The sequence below is a fragment of the Antedon bifida genome, chromosome 4 (genome assembly GCF_963402885.1).
Source record: "Antedon bifida chromosome 4, ecAntBifi1.1, whole genome shotgun sequence".
In the NCBI taxonomy this organism is placed as follows: domain Eukaryota; kingdom Metazoa; phylum Echinodermata; class Crinoidea; order Comatulida; family Antedonidae; genus Antedon; species Antedon bifida.
Genome location: NC_136229.1, coordinates 1,260,077 through 1,277,812, shown reverse-complemented (window position 1 = coordinate 1,277,812; position 17,736 = coordinate 1,260,077). Strand labels below are relative to the sequence as shown.

General features: G+C 34.4%; 3 protein-coding genes across 4 annotated transcripts; 1 reads left to right on the top strand and 2 right to left on the bottom strand.

The window, feature by feature from the left end:
- Positions 1-215: 215 nt before the first annotated feature.
- Positions 216-5,143, bottom strand: LOC144841330 (uncharacterized). Its single transcript, XM_078697629.1, has 7 exons — positions 5,089-5,143; positions 4,353-4,454; positions 3,970-4,056; positions 3,048-3,293; positions 2,019-2,759; positions 963-1,586; positions 216-447 (listed from the first exon to the last, which is right to left on the bottom strand). Exons 1-7 carry the CDS (start codon positions 5,141-5,143, stop codon positions 227-229), a joined length of 2,076 nt encoding a protein of 691 aa, XP_078553755.1. The 3' UTR covers positions 216-226.
- An 829-nt stretch (positions 5,144-5,972) lies between these two features.
- Positions 5,973-11,855, bottom strand: LOC144839406 (ATP synthase subunit beta, mitochondrial-like). The gene is made up of 9 exons (XM_078694740.1): positions 11,696-11,855; positions 10,796-10,975; positions 10,226-10,400; positions 9,722-9,843; positions 9,215-9,399; positions 8,348-8,629; positions 7,710-7,922; positions 6,894-7,095; positions 5,973-6,418 (listed from the first exon to the last, which is right to left on the bottom strand). Exons 1-9 carry the CDS (start codon positions 11,808-11,810, stop codon positions 6,321-6,323), a joined length of 1,572 nt encoding a protein of 523 aa, XP_078550866.1. The 5' UTR covers positions 11,811-11,855; the 3' UTR covers positions 5,973-6,320.
- A 1,289-nt stretch (positions 11,856-13,144) lies between these two features.
- On the top strand, positions 13,145-17,658 carry LOC144839120 (transmembrane protein 98-like). Of its 2 annotated transcripts, none has more exons than XM_078694429.1 (6): positions 13,145-13,290; positions 13,636-13,862; positions 14,131-14,253; positions 14,786-14,935; positions 15,217-15,276; positions 15,560-17,658. In XM_078694429.1, the coding sequence occupies exons 2-6, from the start codon at positions 13,723-13,725 to the stop codon at positions 15,813-15,815; spliced, it is 729 nt and encodes a 242-aa protein (XP_078550555.1). In that variant the 5' UTR covers positions 13,145-13,290; positions 13,636-13,722; the 3' UTR covers positions 15,816-17,658. The 2 variants fall into 2 exon arrangements, with proteins under 2 accessions (XP_078550555.1, XP_078550554.1); XM_078694428.1 differs by having other exon boundaries at positions 13,145-13,298; positions 13,645-13,862.
- Positions 17,659-17,736: the final 78 nt, after the last annotated feature.

The window sequence follows — 17,736 nt, the reverse complement described above, 5'->3', positions numbered from 1 at the left end:
TACGACAGCAAAGCGAGTAAAGAGTCTTCCTTACAAAGTACCTCATAACAACATTATATTACAATATCGAGAATATTTATAAAGATGACTGTTATATTTCAGTGTTGCATTAATCATATTTCAAAAACACATACATATAATATAGTAATAGTTAATACGTCGGTAGTTCTTCAGATATACAAATTTTACAAATACTGTATTAAAAACTGAGCATATGATGTAGTTTTCAGTAGTGTATTGAATATCCACATTGTACATTGGCTAAACCAGAGGCATACATAATGCAGTCACGAGTTGTCGAATCAAAGACAAATCGATTACATAGTGAACAACTAACGCAACGTTGAGCACACTTGATCTGACTGGTGACGTCAAAGACTCCGACTACCAGACGGGAGAGGTCTTCGCTACAATCCCTTGATGATGGCTGGTGAAATAAATAGGTACCTGGATGGATAAGTAAGAAATCGAAGTTGATAAACTTTTTTGTACTTTCTACCATTAGGAACTATAGTACCCAGCTAACAATTTGCCGTTTCGGTAACGTTATATTTACGTATTTGTTTGTTCATGAAAACGTTGTGCAATGACGTTGCAGAAACACAAAAATGTCGACCCTTTTATGTGACTTTTTAACGTCCACAATAACGTTCAAAATAACGTTTTCGGAACGTTTTTTTAACTTCCACAATAACGTTGATATACAACGTTTTTTAGACGTATTTACAACGCCAGATATAACGTTTATATATAACGTGCTCATAATGTTTCTGAACAAAACGTTGTACGAATATAAAAATGTCGACTATTTTTTACGTATGTTAAACGTCCACTACAATAACGTTCCTATATAATGTATTAGGCCTACTACTAATCTGTATCAATATGTAGATATACACTTCGACGCGTACGAACAAATGTTTATAATTAATACAAGTTTCAAGAATAATATGAGAACATACGTTTGTTAAGGAAAGTCTGATTTATCTTTGCCGCTTTCATCTCTCTTTCACTCAAGGCACGATTATAGAGTTGCAGATACGAAACCTTTGCATTCATCCCGGGTACCTCATTCGCTCCTATAACCAACTTCTCTAAGCCACTTTCTATACTCGTATTCAAATGTCCTATGCTAGAAATTTCACCATTCCGCCAGAGTTTTACCAAACGTCGATTTTGCTCATAAGTAAAAGCTAAAAACGTCCAAGTGTCGGGTACGATTACGTTTGCACTTGTAACTAATTGGCTATGATAGTATACCTCGATCGTAGAGTTGCCCAGCTTATTACCTACAGGCTGACGCAATGAAAACACTTCAACCGTATTGAGATATCCTGATACAATATGTCCATTTGAGTCTGGTTTAGGGTAGAAATGCAGGGCTACAGTCAAACCAGAAATATTGGCTGTATCTTCTTTTACAGGAAGAACAATACGACCTCTTCCATTCTTTATATTTACTTCGAGCTCATCTTTGGATCTTCTTGATTGTTCCATATTGTGCAGCAAGTGAACATCTCTGTATGTGCTACATACGGGGTCTAGCGGCCATAGTCCTATCGGTGACAACTGCCCAGTAAATTTAACTACGAAGACACAAAATAAATATACTGAATAAAATGCTGTACTATTAAATCATCACAAAGAAATCATTGCAGATGTTCTGCTGTGGCAGCCAAGACATGGGCTTGCAAAACAAGGAAGACTAGCACTCGCATACATTGATGTACTAGAGATGGATACTGGTATGCAGAGAGAGGAACTGGCTGTCACAATGGCAGATAGGAAGATATGGAGGAAACTAGTCATATTTAATTTAATTCAATGTATTTATTTCGTCAAGACAGAAACGTAATAAAACATAACAAAAACCAGTGACGGTGACGGGATTAAACAGAAGTGACAGACGGGTGACAAAAAAGTTCGGGTTTGTCCCGGACTAACTAAGTAAGTATGTAAGTAAGTAAGTCATTACAACTTATGTACCAGTGTAAACAATGATAGTAGGAGTAACTGACCTACTGCACACGCCTCTCCTGGGCCTGCCACTCCACAGTAACTCCTTGATGACCCCGATTGATACCAACACCAAGCCGTCTCACCTCCGTCAGGATTTCTACAAAAGTTGTGATCTCCCAGTCCTAGTGATGGTTCGTGTTCGATAACGTCGTCAGAACTCTCGGCAAAATAAATCGGCCCATCAATGTAGTAATAGTCGCTTGGTGGTGGAACGTATACGGGAGCGTAGACGGGGACATAGACGGGAGCCCCTAAATAAATGTATTCAGGGGGTTCAATACTCGGGTTGATAGTACTCGGTTGTTCGGCGTCACTAAAGCTCGGACCATTCGTGCTTACGTCATCCTCCAGTATATAATCACTAGAGCCTGCTTTAGGTCTCGGGTCTTCGTAAGCACTCGGGTTGTCCGTGCTCAGTTCACCATTGTCGGAAACGCTCGGGTAGGTGTCGCTTGGTTCCGTATTGGTAACATATTCTACGTAATCGCTATTGGTCACACTACTTGGACTATTCGAGTTGGTGTTGTTGGAGGAGTCGGTACTGTTGGAGTCGGTACTGTTTGAGTTGATGCTGTTGGAGTCGGTAATGTTCGAGTTGGTGCTGTTCGAGTTGTTATAATTTGAATCCGTAACATTAATGTTAGATTCGTTCAAATCCCAATAATCACATAACTGTCCATCAATGGTTGTTGTCTGCGTACCACGATAATCACTCCCATCTGCTTCATAGTAACATTCGGCTGGGAAAATAAATAAATTAATGATAATATAAATGAACAAGTAATGCAGTAACCGCTGGTTACTTGTGCGCGAATTTAACCCTAGCCATCAGTGCAAACTCAGTGGTTTAGAGCTATGAACGACAAGCTAGTGATCTGGAGGTCGTAGGTTCGAGTCCCACCGGAGAATTACTTGCGAAATTTTATCGCAAGTTTTCTCAATATATTTAGTATAAAGTACAAATTACGTCAGAGTAGGATTAATTGTAATTTATGAGATTATTATCAAAAGCTCCTTATTTGGCTTACTCTTTTCAATATCTGATTCACTGTAGACACGAACTTCACAAATACTTAAATATTCTCGTTTTCTTTTCAGTTGCAAGCTAACATACTGTCCCATGATTGGTGGATTGCAATAGATGTCAATGATTGCACTCTTGGCTACATCACTGGTTGTAACAGAGCCTCCGCACTTTTGGTTCAACGTGAAATCATCGAAGTTATTTCCAACTCGTATCTCAGCGTCGACCAATATGAGATGTGCGTCAGAATCTTTTATTGAAAGAATAGAAGTAGAATATGGTGTAGCATTTAAAGCGTGGTTCCCACTACGACGCAACACAAGGACGTTAACGCAACGTAAGTGATTTGACCAATCACAAGCGCTGGGTTTATTCGAACTTCCACTTGTCATTGGTCGTTTGCGTTGCGCTTACGCCCTTGTGTTGCGTCTTAAGCTTGGTTCCCACTAGAACGTAACGCAAGGACGTAAACGCAACGCAAGCGTTTTAACCAATGACAAGCAAAGTTATAGACAGTTAGCAATCACAAGCGAATAAGCCATCGCTTGTGATTGGTCAATTCACTTGCGTTGCGTTACGTCCTTGCGTTGCGTCGCTAGTGGGAACCACGCTTTATGACCCAAGTCGGCTTTCCACTAGGCGAATGTATTAGCGTGAATCGAAAGTGTTCTTTATGTGACAAAAAAATCGATGTGTCCCGTATATGGACATGATGGTGTCATATCACTACCATATTTGGGCATATCACAACCATATTTGGGCACATCACACTTTTTTTGTCAAACTAGTTTACTTAAGACAACGTCCATCGTGATGTCGGATGATGGTAAGCAAAATCAAATACAGATTCAACAATGAATTAGACCTTGATGACATAGCCTATGGAGTATTGTAACATTTAAATTACATTAAAAAGTACTACTGACCGTGTTGTACTTTATTGATGAAAGTAACGAGGGAAACTCTGAATTCCTGATCAAGATCAACCATAAGCCACTCCTCGAATCCATTGCCTTACAAACACAATTAAAATATTCAATGAAAATAATACATTTTTTTTTATACAATTTTGTTTTTTTATGTAAGTAAAGCGTGCGTATCAAATCGATACAGCTAATAAAATAAGACGTTATAGATTTTTGTTTGTATTATAAAATGAATATGTTAAAAAAAAATATAAATCTACACATTTGTAACAGAGTATCATAATAAATGGGACGAACCCACACAAGACAAAAACAAATAAAATGATTATGCAAATTGGCAGTCGGAGCTGAAATTATAGGCACTTGCTATAATAGTGTCTTACTTGTGGAGGTGTAGCACGCATCGTTGTCATCACCATCTACCGAGTATTTAAGTGTTTCTGATGTGGAATCAGTAAATATTGACCTCCTTAGTGACAGATACGCTAAAAAAGAAATAGATTAAAACACAGACTTCTTGAAAATACTTTTCACGTTCCTTCAACTCAAAATTTCCCCATCCTCTACTCCAGACCTCTCTGTCTCAGCGATATTTCTTTTCGTACATTAAGCTCTGTCTACACTATCAAACAACACAATGTGATGTGCTCATATAGACATGTCATATCACTACCATATTTGGGCATATTACACTTTTTTTGTCAAACTAGTTTGATAGTGTAGACAGAGTTTTACAAGGGCAACAATAAGGTGAACCAGAAACCATCAGTTTATTCTTTAAATGCATTTTGAAGAATACAATTAGGACTTTGTTTGTATTATTAATACTTAGCTTGCATTTGTTGTAGGAAAGGCAGCAGGTTTTACTAGAAATTGAAGCAGATAAGAAGGCAAGGGTTCAGAAGACAACAACAGCATCTTGTGGTGCAAAACAAGAATCAAAAGAATGTGAGAGCAAAATAGATGAAAGAAGTAAAAACAAAGAAAGGGAAAAAACTATAGAAAAGAAAGCCCTAAAATGCACACTTCAGGTAATTGTAGTTGTGGACCAAAACAACATGAATATTCATAAGGTGTCCAGCTATACGTAACATTAGATAAAGTTAATTAAAAACTTACATGATGATGCTGTACTGATAAAAAGAATAAGCGATGAGAATGAAGTCCAGTCCATATTGAACCAATCGTCTTACCATGGAGCTATACAGTATGGTCTTACAACGTAGCCTTTACTACGCTTCCATCGGCGGTGACGAACTTGAATAATATTGCGTATCGGTGGTCACGTGTATATACATTGTCCAATCAAGTCAACATTCTCATTCGCGCTTCAGTCTGTATACAGTGCAGACGTCACCTGGTTCAAATTGTATCTCTAGGTATTTTAAAATATCTGTCTTTATGAAGTCATGTAAATACGTTTTGTTGATAACTATGAATAATAAATTGGCGATTTTTTTGGTTAAGTGTGAAATGTTTGTCATGTATTGATATTCTGTGCTTATGTAACCTACTTTAATGGGAAGTAATACCATCTGTTCTTGACTTTACTAAAATATGTTTGTATAAAGTTCAATTGTCACGAATGTATTTAATGTGCTTTCTGGAATACAACTCTGTAGGGGCATGCACTCGTGAGACAAGCTTTTGCTTCCAAAACTCTCTCTACACCATCAAACTTTATGTGATAAAAAATGTGATGTGCCCATATATGGACATCATGATGTCATATCACTACCATTTTGGGCAAATCACTAGCATACTTGGGCGTACCACACTTTTGTTGTCAAACTACTTTAATAGTGTAAACAGAGCTTACCGAGGTTCCCAGTTATATTTAACTGAGTAAATGTGATAAGTTGATACACTATAGGTAAATATAGGCTTGCTTTATGGACAAATATTTTCAATTCTATTAGTAGACTCGCAGAGACTTCTTGCAGCGGTTTTGTCAATACGACAAGAGTTCATTCAAACTTTCCAACAAAACAATCCACACAAAATACATTTTTTCCCGGACAACAATTTTAATTCTAGTCCTGTTAAAGGAATTCTTTCAATTAATTATTAATTGTTATATTTATTTTTAATTTTTATAATATTATTGATTTTAAACATTGAAATGTTGCATTATTGCAATGATGCACTGGTTCTCCTGTTGTGATTTTGACTACCTTACATTATATAAATCTTTGAATCTACAATAACACATTTTCAGGCGATCACAGCAACAAAAGGTGTAATAAAAACACTTAAGAAAAGAGGCTGCATTAAACCTATTTGTGTATAGCCACATGTTGAGTTGTGTGTATTTTGATAACACTGGATCGTCGTCAGAACTAAGTAGGTACTTAAGCAAGTTCTTCGGCTAGAGCATCAGCCTTGGCTACAACTTCTTCAATGTTTCCAACCATGTGAAATGCAACATCTGGGTACTGATCCATCTCACCTGTCAAAACACAAAGTTTATATAGCATTTAGTTGCTGATGCTTAAAGATGTATTGTCCCCCAAAAACATGAAAGATGAAGATTAATTAAAAAAAAAAGAGTTTGAAGGCAATTTCACCGTTTTTTCACTTCCATAGAAATAAAAATATAACAAAATGTTGTCACTTATAAAAAGACAAAATAAACGTTTAAATTCAACCAAAAACCCATTGACTTCCAGTCAATTTGAATATTTTTTGCGTTAACATTTTTTTCAGGTAAATCATTTTTTTTAAGATCCAATTTTTGGTCAAAGTGAATAACTATTATGTGACATTAAATGGCATATTCAACAAAAACATTTTTAAAAAAGGGGACAATATATCTAGTTTTGTAAAACTACTAAAAAACTATGAATGGTTATTAAATATCATACACCTAGTGTGGATACAACTGTTTGTCAATACAGATACATCTATAAATATCGTAAAAATACCTTTAAGAATCTTGTTAAATCCAACTATGGTCTCTGAAAGTGGCACAAGTTTGCCAGGCGTTCCGATGAAAACTTCGGCAACTTGGAAGGGCTGCGAGAGGAATCGTTGGATCTTACGTGCACGGGATACAGTTAGTTTATCCTCTTCTGACAATTCATCCATACCCAGAATAGCAATGATATCCTGCAGTGAGCGATGGTCCTGAAACAAACAAATGTTGACAGTAAGTACTCAAAATAAAACATGTGTGTGATAGTTATACTGTCTACACTATCAAACTAGTTTGACAAAAAAGTGTGATGCATATGGTAATGATATGCCCAAATACGGTAGTGATATGACATCATGTCTATATATGAGCACATCACATTTTTTGTTAACATACAGTTTGATATTGTAGACAGAGCTTTATGTTAATTCAACAGTGAATAGCAAAATACACATAAATGGTGTTTTTTGTACATTGCAAGAGTGGATGTTGCAATCTGAATTATAATTTATATGCTATTGATTTTAATGTATAGTATTTTTTTAAGTATTTTGTAAATCAGAATTTTATATTTTAACAATGAAATGTTTTATGTAATAGCTGTAAATGGTTTCTTATACTAACATTATTTTTAAAGGTCGAGGAAAACGAGTTCTTTGTGTATTTTTTGTTACACTTTCAAACTAATTTGACAAAAAAAGTGTGATTGTCCAAATATGGTAGTGGTATGACATCATCATGTCCATATATGGGCACATCACAATTTTTTGTCACATAAAGTTTGATAGTGTAGACAGAGCTTTATGTTAATTTGATATTTGCATACCTGAAGGATCTTTTGCACACCACGAGCAATGTTGTAATGTTCATCTCCAACAATGAATGGATCCATGATACGTGATGAGGAATCAAGGGGATCTACAGCAGGGTAGATACCCAACTCAGCAATACCACGGGACAAGACAGTGGTAGCATCCAAATGAGCAAAGGTTGTGGCTGGGGCTGGATCAGTCAAATCATCAGCAGGTACATAGATAGCCTAACAAATAAAAACATCAATGTCATTAAACAGTCAGGGGGAAAATGGCAAAAGGCTTCCTACTTTCTAGGAGTGTTATCAGATAATCTATATTGTTTTGACAACTCTTGTAACATGACCACAGTGCTGATTTTGCCATTTTCCCTGTAACTAAAAATTATTTAATATGATTTTTATTTCTCTGTTGGTTATGTAAAAACAGGGGGATTAAAACAATACAGTATTGGACCCAAATTAGGTGACATTTTAGGGACACAACAAAGTGTCCCATTGGTCAATTGACCTCGTGTAGATGTTGGCTTTGTTCGTTGTCAAATAGGGGGTTTCACATACAGTTTCAACAACCTCATTTTTATGAAAATAAATAAATAAAAATCAGGAGGTGGAGATGGAAATAAGTGAGGAGCCTACAAGATATAGCATACCTGTACAGATGTAATTGATCCCTTGGTAGTGGTAGTAATCCTCTCCTGCATAGTACCCATATCAGTAGCCAGTGTTGGTTGATAACCTACAGCCGATGGGATACGACCCAGCAAGGCAGACACTTCTGAACCAGCTTGTGTGAACCTAAAAATGTTATCAATGAAGAGCAGTACATCCTGTCCCTCTTGATCACGGAAATATTCTGCGACCGTCAAACCAGTTAGAGCAACACGAGCACGGGCACCAGGAGGCTCATTCATCTGACCATATACAAGGGCTACCTATAGAAGAAAATATATAAAGACTTACACATCTGACCATATACAAGGGCTACCTATAGAAGAAAATATATAAAGACTTACACATCTGACCATATACAAGGGCTACCTATAGAAGAAAATATATAAAGACTTACACATCTGACCATATACAAGGGCTACCTATAGAAGAAAATATATAAAGACTTACACATCTCACCATATACAAGGGCTACCTATAGAAGAAAATATATAAAGACTTACACATCTGACCATATACAAGGGCTACCTATAGAAGAAAATATATAAAGACTTACACATCTGACCATATACAAGGGCTACCTATAGAAGAAAATATATAAAGACTTACACATCTGACCATATACAAGGGCTACCTATAGAAGAAAATATATAAAGACTTACACATCTGACCATATACAAGGGCTACCTATAGAAGAAAATATATAAAGACTTACACATCTGACCATATACAAGGGCTACCTATAGAAGCAAATATATAAAGATCTAGAAAATTAACACATTATCAACAGCTTTGAAAAGTGACCTAAAATTCTTTACTTTCCCTATTTCTATTGTAATTATTCTTACCTTTGATTTGTTTCCTTTAAGGTCAATGACCCCACCTTCAATCATTTCATGGTAAAGATCGTTTCCTTCACGTGTTCTTTCTCCGACACCGGCAAAGACCGAGTAACCACCGTGAGCTTTGGCAATGTTATTGATCAGTTCCATAATTAATACAGTTTTTCCTACACCAGCTCCACCAAATAGACCTGCCAACAAAAGTAAGAAATAGAACAAATGCTGTCAACAAAAAACTTGTCGATATAAAGTTTACAGTACTCCACATATATATAGTTCTGAAAAGAATTATTGAGTTTCTTGAAGTTCTGATCAATATTCTTCATCTGGAATGAGAATGATCAAAGTATATTGATCGAAATGTCAAGAAACTCAACAGTTCTTTTCAGAACTATATATACGTGGTGTACCGCAAACTTTATATCAACATTTGATTTCACCATGCAAACCTTAAAAAAACAAATAATAATTAGTAATATGTAAACTGATTCAATGGGACTGTAGTAGACTTACCAATCTTACCACCCTTGGCATATGGAGCAAGTAGATCTACAACTTTGATTCCAGTTTCTAGAATTTCTTGTTCTACATTCATTTCTATAAATTCTGGTGCTTCTGCATGGATAGCTGCTCGCCTGTCAAAACAATGTTATCAATATTAAGCTCGGTCTACACTATCAAACTAGTTTGTGATGTGCCCAAATATGCTAGTGAAATGACGTCATCATGTCCTTATATGGGCACATCACATTTTTTTTGTCACATAAACTTCGGTAGTGTAGACCAAGGAAGGAAGGAAATCTTTCTTTCTATTATTATTATCTTTATTTCAGGGGCTAACACAAAGGAATTTACATGAAATACTCATCTGAACTGACTGGAGAGAGGCCTACATATAGACTAAAATTCAATACTGGTACTATACCCGGGGATATGCCGGTTTGTGAAATCAGAAGTAAAGTAGGGGGTGGGATTAGACCTGAAGTGGGGTTATACCAGAGGATATACGGTACTAACCTTTCTGTTGGGATTGGGCCTCTTTCATCAATTGGTTCACCTATAACATTGATGATCCTGCCAAGTGTCTCTGGCCCTACTGGGATACTGATTGGTGATCCGGTATCTACACATTGCTGTCCACGTACAAGCCCCTCTGTACCATCCATAGCAATTGTCCGCACTGTGCTTTCACCTGTAAGAATAGTTACATAAAGATCATCCACAACAATTCAAAATAGTATAATGGGGTATTCATTTCTATGGAAGCTACTTCAGTTGATTTCTTTTAGTCCTGTAGGACAAGAGCTACATTATACATTTAGTCCATTCCACTTGAAAAGCTGAAGACATACTTTTGAAGGAATTAATTGTTCATGTTTAAAGCCTTGCCTAAATTTATCTGACAAAAACAATGTGATGTGCCCATATATCGACATGATGATGTCATATCACTACCATATTTGGACACATAACATTTTTTTTGGTAAAACTAGTTTGATAGTATAGACAGAGTTTAATTCAACATTGGAGCATCCATTGTACAAAATTACAGATCAATATAATTTTCAGCAGTTAGTAGAACCATACCTAAATGCTGTGAAACCTCAAGAACCAGTCTTGTGGTCCTTCCTTGCACCTCCAATGCATTAAGGATTGGTGGTAAAGCATCTTCAAACTGGACATCTACTACAGCACCAATAACAGATACAATTTTACCTACAGGTTGTGCTGCTGCTGCTGCCTTGGCATCTGCAGCATATTGCCGTTCTGTGGGAAAATACCACAAAGAGTGAATGAAAGAATCCTAAAAAAAATATTAATTATCATGGCATGTGTATGTGGGTCTCTGCTCTCTAGGCCTACCTACTAAACTGAAGGTTTTACGACATCGTGTATAAATTGCTTTACTAGCATCATATTTTAGGTATTTAGAGGGTTCAGTTCATTTATAAGGAGGTAGGCCTAGGCTTATTAATATTATTTAGAATAGGAGGTAATACAGTAAGAAAATAGATAGACCTATATTTGGATTTCAAAATTATGCAGACAACTTCTTCACTACTGTTTTAAGTTTGTGGCATGGCATGTACAACAAAATACAATAAGAAGTCACACAAAATGCTGTGACTTTTTTTTTTTTATTTAAAAACTTTTTTGTTTTATTTTTTTTAATTTTATAATTATTTATAATAGGCCTACACATTAAAAACACAATTATTTATCAATTAGGAATGTATACATTTAATGGTTGCAATAATAAATTGACGTCAATAATGAACAATAATATAATTATAATGTAGGCTTAGGCTAGGCCATGTACTGTAGGTGTTTCTTCTCCTAAAAAGAACCGCACAAATTCCATCATCCGTTGCATAGCCTGCCACCGGTGGCGGTGCTCTCCTCCTCTATCTGCAAAAAATGGAAACCGAACCGGCCTAAATAAATCTGCAAAAAAACATAAATTTACACCAAAAAACACATAATTACTTGAACAAGCAACTGCAGGAACTAATGATGATGATTTTTGAGCTGTAATTACACTACTCAAAGATGGCTGAGCAGCCTTTAGAGCCGAAAAACTTTTCCTTACAGCGTGTAGCATGGCGGATGATACCGGTGAAATAATCTGACGTCACTTTACAGGCCCGTATGTACTTTTATCCAAGATTGTATAGCGGGCGCTATACAATCTTTGCATTTTTTTAATGTAAACTATTTGATAAAAAGCGCTTTAAGAACAAAGTAAAGTTTCTTACTGTCACTTATTTGTGTGCCAATGGGAGGCCGTATTTTCCGCCACTGAATTATGGTATGAAGAAGACTAAAAACGTGGGAGACTGAGTACGCTGATTTATTACGTATCTGCGCGCGCAACCGGCGCCATGATAATATATACTCAGGCATAAAAAAACCACCACCAGCAAATTATTACATTACTTAATTAAACTGTTTCACATTAAGTAGGCCTAACTTGTTCTTTCTTTCTTATGAACGTTTCCTAGAACATTTACTATACATAGATAATTGGCCCGAATACAAAAATAAATAATTTACAATAATAAACGTTAATTATGTGTGTTTTAATATTTATTTTAAATTCTTTAATATGAATGTTGCATTCTTGTTTATGGAACTTTTAAACTTATTATAAAACAATATTTATCAGAAACGTTTTGTGCAACAACAAAAAAAAACATTTATTTAATTGCATATAAGCCCGACAGTTTTCATTTCTCTATTGTAAATCATAACACTTTACAGAAATCTACTTTTGTCGGTTTGAATAATATAACCGATATCTAATAATCATTTCAGTAAGGAAAATCCTAATTAGTGTAAAGAATTTTGGGCCCTATTTATATCCAACCATTGTTCAAAATCTCGTATTTTAATTACCACTTTTTAAAATTCTATTTATAAGTTCCCATCAAAATAATTAGACAGAATGTTAATTAATCTCTCTGTAAACCTTTTACAGTAAAACAAAACAAATTAATTAGGCCTCATAGCCTAACTGTCCACCATCAACAAGAAGTTTTTGATTTGAGAGAGTTATCTTATGTGACACCGTGGATAAGAGTTTTTTTTGCGTCCCGGGTACGACTCGGGTTATACAATTCCGGATCAACTCCGCATTTTTACTGGCGGTGTAAAAGGGGTATAACTTTAATTTTCTGGAAAAATCAATTCGATATGATCGCTGTAAGTAAGTAATGTTAATGATTATGCTATTTTTCTATGATTGCGCCTCCTGGCTCAATAAAAATAACAGACAAAACTCTTCGATTCCATTGCGATTACGTCATAGACTTACCAATTGTTAAAAAATAGGAGGAGTTCATCAACACGTGATACAGAGAAGCCTTCTCATTGGATACAGTTTAGCTCCAGTTTAGTCAACTCTACTACCGGATGTATACCGTATTGATGATGGGTACGTATGGGTACAGATAGACGTTGGGCCTACTGAAAATCTTATCATGTTTTCTATGTTTACAAGTTGTTTACAGCACTTGATGAGTTAAATATTATGATTGAAAATGTAAATGGTTAAGTGTGGTATTCTTTCAAATCGATAGAAGGTGAGGGAGTAGGCTTAGATGAAACTTACTTTTCTTATTAGTAATTTAAAGTAAAAACGTTTTCTGTTTAGTTTATGTAAGCTAGGCTAAGTATGTATGGATGGTGGTGGTGTCCAGGAGGTTGAGAGCCTAGGCTAAAGACCCTCCCTATGTGCCAATCCCCATACCACTGAGTGATACCATACTCCATGGGGATACCACCAGTGACCTAGTTAAATCGGCCTATTTTGTTTGGTACTACATAATGTTCTGAAAATTAAGACATACCAGAAAACACTAATATTTCTTTTCACAACTAAACAACACAGTCATTAAATTAATGTATTTTGTATATTTTTTTTTCAGATTCGATAGAAACAATAAAGAATAATTAAAATACTGTACAATAATAGTACAGTCCTCGCGTAGTAAATCCCCTTTGAATGCGTGATCATGGATCCTGTTGTTGCGGTTGCAATCGGTGTGCTAGCATTTGTTTTCATCATGTCCTTCGTTGGGCTAGTCCTAATATGTAAACATAGATATTGCCGTATGTTGGACTTAACGCTGAAAGAGACTGTGTCCACGCAAAGGTAACAAATGTTATTTTTAGAATATCTTAAATCATCTTTACTTTAAGCATGTTTAAAGTCAGTTTTCACTAACTTTTTCTAAACATTTGTAGTCAAATAAATGATCATTTCATATTGTATTTTTGTGAGGGTCTCTAATGATCATCTTCGGGCTGGATGGACACCCTCGTAATTGTCCATTAATTAGCACATACTTAATTTATTTCCTTTTTTATGCTGTTTTCTTACATTCTGAAAGTAACTTTGTATGTTGTTTGTTACTTCTCAGGCAAAATGTGACGCTTGTACACCATGCAGAGCTGCCTGAAGATTATGAAGTTGAACTAAATGATGTCTGCTTTAGTAGAGTAAACTTACCTGACTTAGATGAAGAGTATGTTGATGATGCCTCGTACGTTTTTTATTGATTATTTTGCCTTTTTTCCATATTTTTATAAAGCAATGAAAATAATCTAGTATGTAAACATTAAATGGGAATTTATATTCTAAATATGGATAAGTGGAGTAAAATTAAATTAGAATAAACTGGTCTAAATACAGATCCTGTAATTTATAACTTAAAGATATTTTGTCCCCCTAAATTTTTTTTTTCAAATTATTTGTGAATATGCCATTTTAATGTCACATAATAGTTTCGCTTTGACCAAAACTGGATTTAAAAAACAAATTATTTACCTGAAAAAAAAATTTTTTTTTTTAAATGCTGTCTTTTTATAAGTTTTTCTACAGAAGTGAATAACTTTATTAAAACTGCAAAATGTCCTATTAAAAGTCTGATTTTATTAATCTTCATTTTCATGTTTTCGGGGGACAATACATCTGTAAAGTTATATGTTGTCATTTATGACATTTTATTATTTTTCAGTACTGTAAAACACTTTTTTATTTAAATCTACCTGGAATTATTTGTTTGTTCTTTTCAGAGGCCTAATTCCACATGCGATTGAGATTTTAAAAACTTGCCATCTACTAACAGAAAAATTAGTTGCTATGACAATGGGAAGTAAACAACCATTAAAATCACCCGATTGTTTAGGTGAAATAGTTGCTGTAGCAAAGAGAATAAGCCCAAGGTAAGTGCTTTATTGAGCATAATAAATCATTTTAAGATTTGTTCTACCCTGAAATCAATCAATTTTTATAGTAATACAGTAATTATAGTTTCCATAATAAAACTGGCAATAACCTCTTCCCTGGAATTAACACAAAATAGCCCCTGTATCAGGGGGATTACCACCTATCTGATAGGACAGTGATTAAATTACTATTGGTAATCCTTGGCCACATTGCCTAAAGACATAAAATAGATAAATAAACTCCTAAAGTAAACTTTAACATCGATCTTCGTTTTCAGAGTGGATGATGTAGTTCGCTCCATGTACCCACCAATAGATCCAAAATTGATTGAAGCAAGGTAAGAATTCTAAGTACTTTATTTAAAATTGTATCTATTTTAAAATGTTTGTATTGTTATGGAGTGAGTGCAGTTTTGGGTTTTAGCCTATTCTCACTCTTGCTCTTTGATGACCAAATAATTAGCCTATAAATATTATTATTATTTTAACATTGCCTTTTGCGATTTGATGTCTTTTTCTTTATTGTTTTATTGATTTCATTACACACTTGTTTTGCAACAATCCCATTCAGTAGCTATATGCACTATTATGAACTATTATTATACCTTTGAACACTTGCAGATCAGCAGCCTTGATGTTGTCTGTCAACCACTTAGTCCTTGTAACAAAGAACGCATGTCATGTGACAGAGAATCTAGAATGGATTGATGCATCATTGCAACTTATGGAAAATCATCAGCAAGTACTAAGAAAAGCATCATTAGCATCGGAAGAGGATTCAAGGACTGGATCGGTGTCGTCAGCGACGGAGAGCACAACGCAACAACCTTTAGTAGAGGAAGAACAATTCGCAGAATTATCTGCTTCACCTGTTTAAAGCTCTGTCCACACTATCAAACCAAGTGTAATGTACCCAAATATGGTAGTGATATGCCCAAATATGGTAGTGATATGACACATCATGTCCATATATGGGCACATCACATTTTTTTCACATAAAGTTTGATAGTGTAGACAGAGCTTTATGCTTGTAGTGTTATTTAATGTAAATTTAAAGAGAGGTTGAATTATATCAACTTGAAAAACCTGTATGTAATTTGTTTAAATTGCAACTGTTACATCTTTTTATCGAAACACAGAAACTTAAAAAACATTGGAACTGAACTTAATGTCTGATGCCACAATGTTTAGTGTGTTATCTTTTTTCATTCATAATAAAGATGTAAATAATAAGGTGATAAGTGGGATTTATATTTTTATGCAAATTTTTATTATTGAGATTTTACTCTTTAATAGTATGTAAATAAGCACTGTAAAATAGCAATTTTATTTTTATATATGAAGAAAACAGTTATAAAAGGTAAAGGGTTTGAATTAGCATATTGTTTATGTGCTTCAAGTTATAATTGTATTGCCTAGATCTAGGAAGAGTAAGTTAAAACATTTTATTTCTCAATAAGCATGTTTTGCAGTAAAAAAAACGGATTCCTATTATTGTGATTATTATACATATATTTCCTGCTTGGAGTAATACAGTATAACATTTGAGGAATGTTTAGAGATTATAATTATGTTCACTCGGTCAATATAACACTTTAATGAATTATTTCTGACTGCGTTCAAGGGCATTATAACGTTTCGATCCTTGGATCGGTAGTCATGTGACGACATTTCGACCAATCGCGTTCTTGTATTTATATACACATTTAAATTATTTAATTGTGGGAAATATATTTTTTTGGTTCGAATATGTAAATTGAGTGGAATGCATCATTTTATTTTGATGTTTTTTTTATATATTTTTCCCCGAAATTAAATTAATGAATGAATTACAGTCATCCAAATAAGCATTCCCAATGGTAATTTCAGGTTATATTTAATACTATAGTCATCTGACCTAATGGGTAAATTAATTTAAGGTTTTTTTAGTGTGTGAATTATTCCTGGCTGTGTTAAGTATTTGATATTCCAAACTGTTGTAAATGCTGTTTTCATGAATTCTTACAGTTTAAAATTAGACGTTTCTTTAGTAGTGTTCTTTTGTTGTTTTTTGCAATAGGTTTATAGTTATTCAGGAAGGAGATACAGTAACAACTGTACATTGTAATCCTCTGTTTTCATTCCAATGTTAATTTCAGTTTAGTAAAAATTACTATAGATTGAACAAAACTATAATTATATTTTTATTCACTCGGTCAATATAACACTTTCATTATAATATATCGACCAATTGTCGTATTCGATTGGGAGTTTTACCGTTGAGTACTTAACGGAGTATTTTGAGTATTAGATTGTTCTTGACAAAAAAGATTTCGTTGTTAACGTTCGAATGATTTTCTGTTGAGCACAATCCGTTTAAAATTTACCATTCGAATACAAAAAGTACTATCTTTAAGTTGACAGCGAAAGTTTCCAATCGAATACGACAATTATGTTTTAGTAGATTTACACTTAGTGAAGTTTACAGTACTTAAGTAATAATTGCCTGGAGTGCTGCAGTGGGTTGGTTGGGGATGATTTGTTTTGACGTTGATTGAAACAACCGGAATATTATTGGGGTTTTTTTTGCGATCGCCCAGTTCCAAAATGCAACAGATTTAAGAATGGTTAAATTATTTGTTTAAAAAAGAGGCTGCTGTTTTTTAAACACTTGTATACCTGTATTTAAGTTTTTTTTATATGTATATAGCTGAATTTTGTATTAAATAAAATATAGGCCTAAAAACATTTGAAACTTATTTGTAACTTTATACATTTTACTCTAATAAGATTATGAAAATATAAGATTAAATCTTGGT

Bases quoted from the DNA above. Each gene is read 5' to 3' on its own strand.
- LOC144841330 (XM_078697629.1), bottom strand. From the start codon at position 5,143: ATGGACTGGACTTCATTCTCATCGCTTATTCTTTTTATCAGTACAGCA. The intron at 3,294-3,969 runs GTCAGTAGTACT...TTTCAATAAAAG, and splicing joins CATCAATAAAGTACAACACG to ATTCTGACGCACATCTCATA. The intron at 2,760-3,047 runs GTAAGCCAAATA...TTATTTTCCCAG, and splicing joins TGAATCAGATATTGAAAAGA to CCGAATGTTACTATGAAGCA.
- LOC144839406 (XM_078694740.1), bottom strand. From the start codon at position 11,810: ATGCTACACGCTGTAAGGAAAAGTTTTTCGGCTCTAAAGGCTGCTCAG. The intron at 10,976-11,695 runs GTAATTATGTGT...ATTTTCCCACAG, and splicing joins TCCTGCAGTTGCTTGTTCAA to AACGGCAATATGCTGCAGAT. The intron at 10,401-10,795 runs GTATGGTTCTAC...CTATTCTTACAG, and splicing joins TGAGGTTTCACAGCATTTAG to GTGAAAGCACAGTGCGGACA.
- LOC144839120 (XM_078694429.1), top strand. From the start codon at position 13,723: ATGGATCCTGTTGTTGCGGTTGCAATCGGTGTGCTAGCATTTGTTTTC. The intron at 14,254-14,785 runs GTACGTTTTTTA...TGTTCTTTTCAG, and splicing joins GAGTATGTTGATGATGCCTC to AGGCCTAATTCCACATGCGA. The intron at 15,277-15,559 runs GTAAGAATTCTA...GAACACTTGCAG, and splicing joins CCAAAATTGATTGAAGCAAG to ATCAGCAGCCTTGATGTTGT.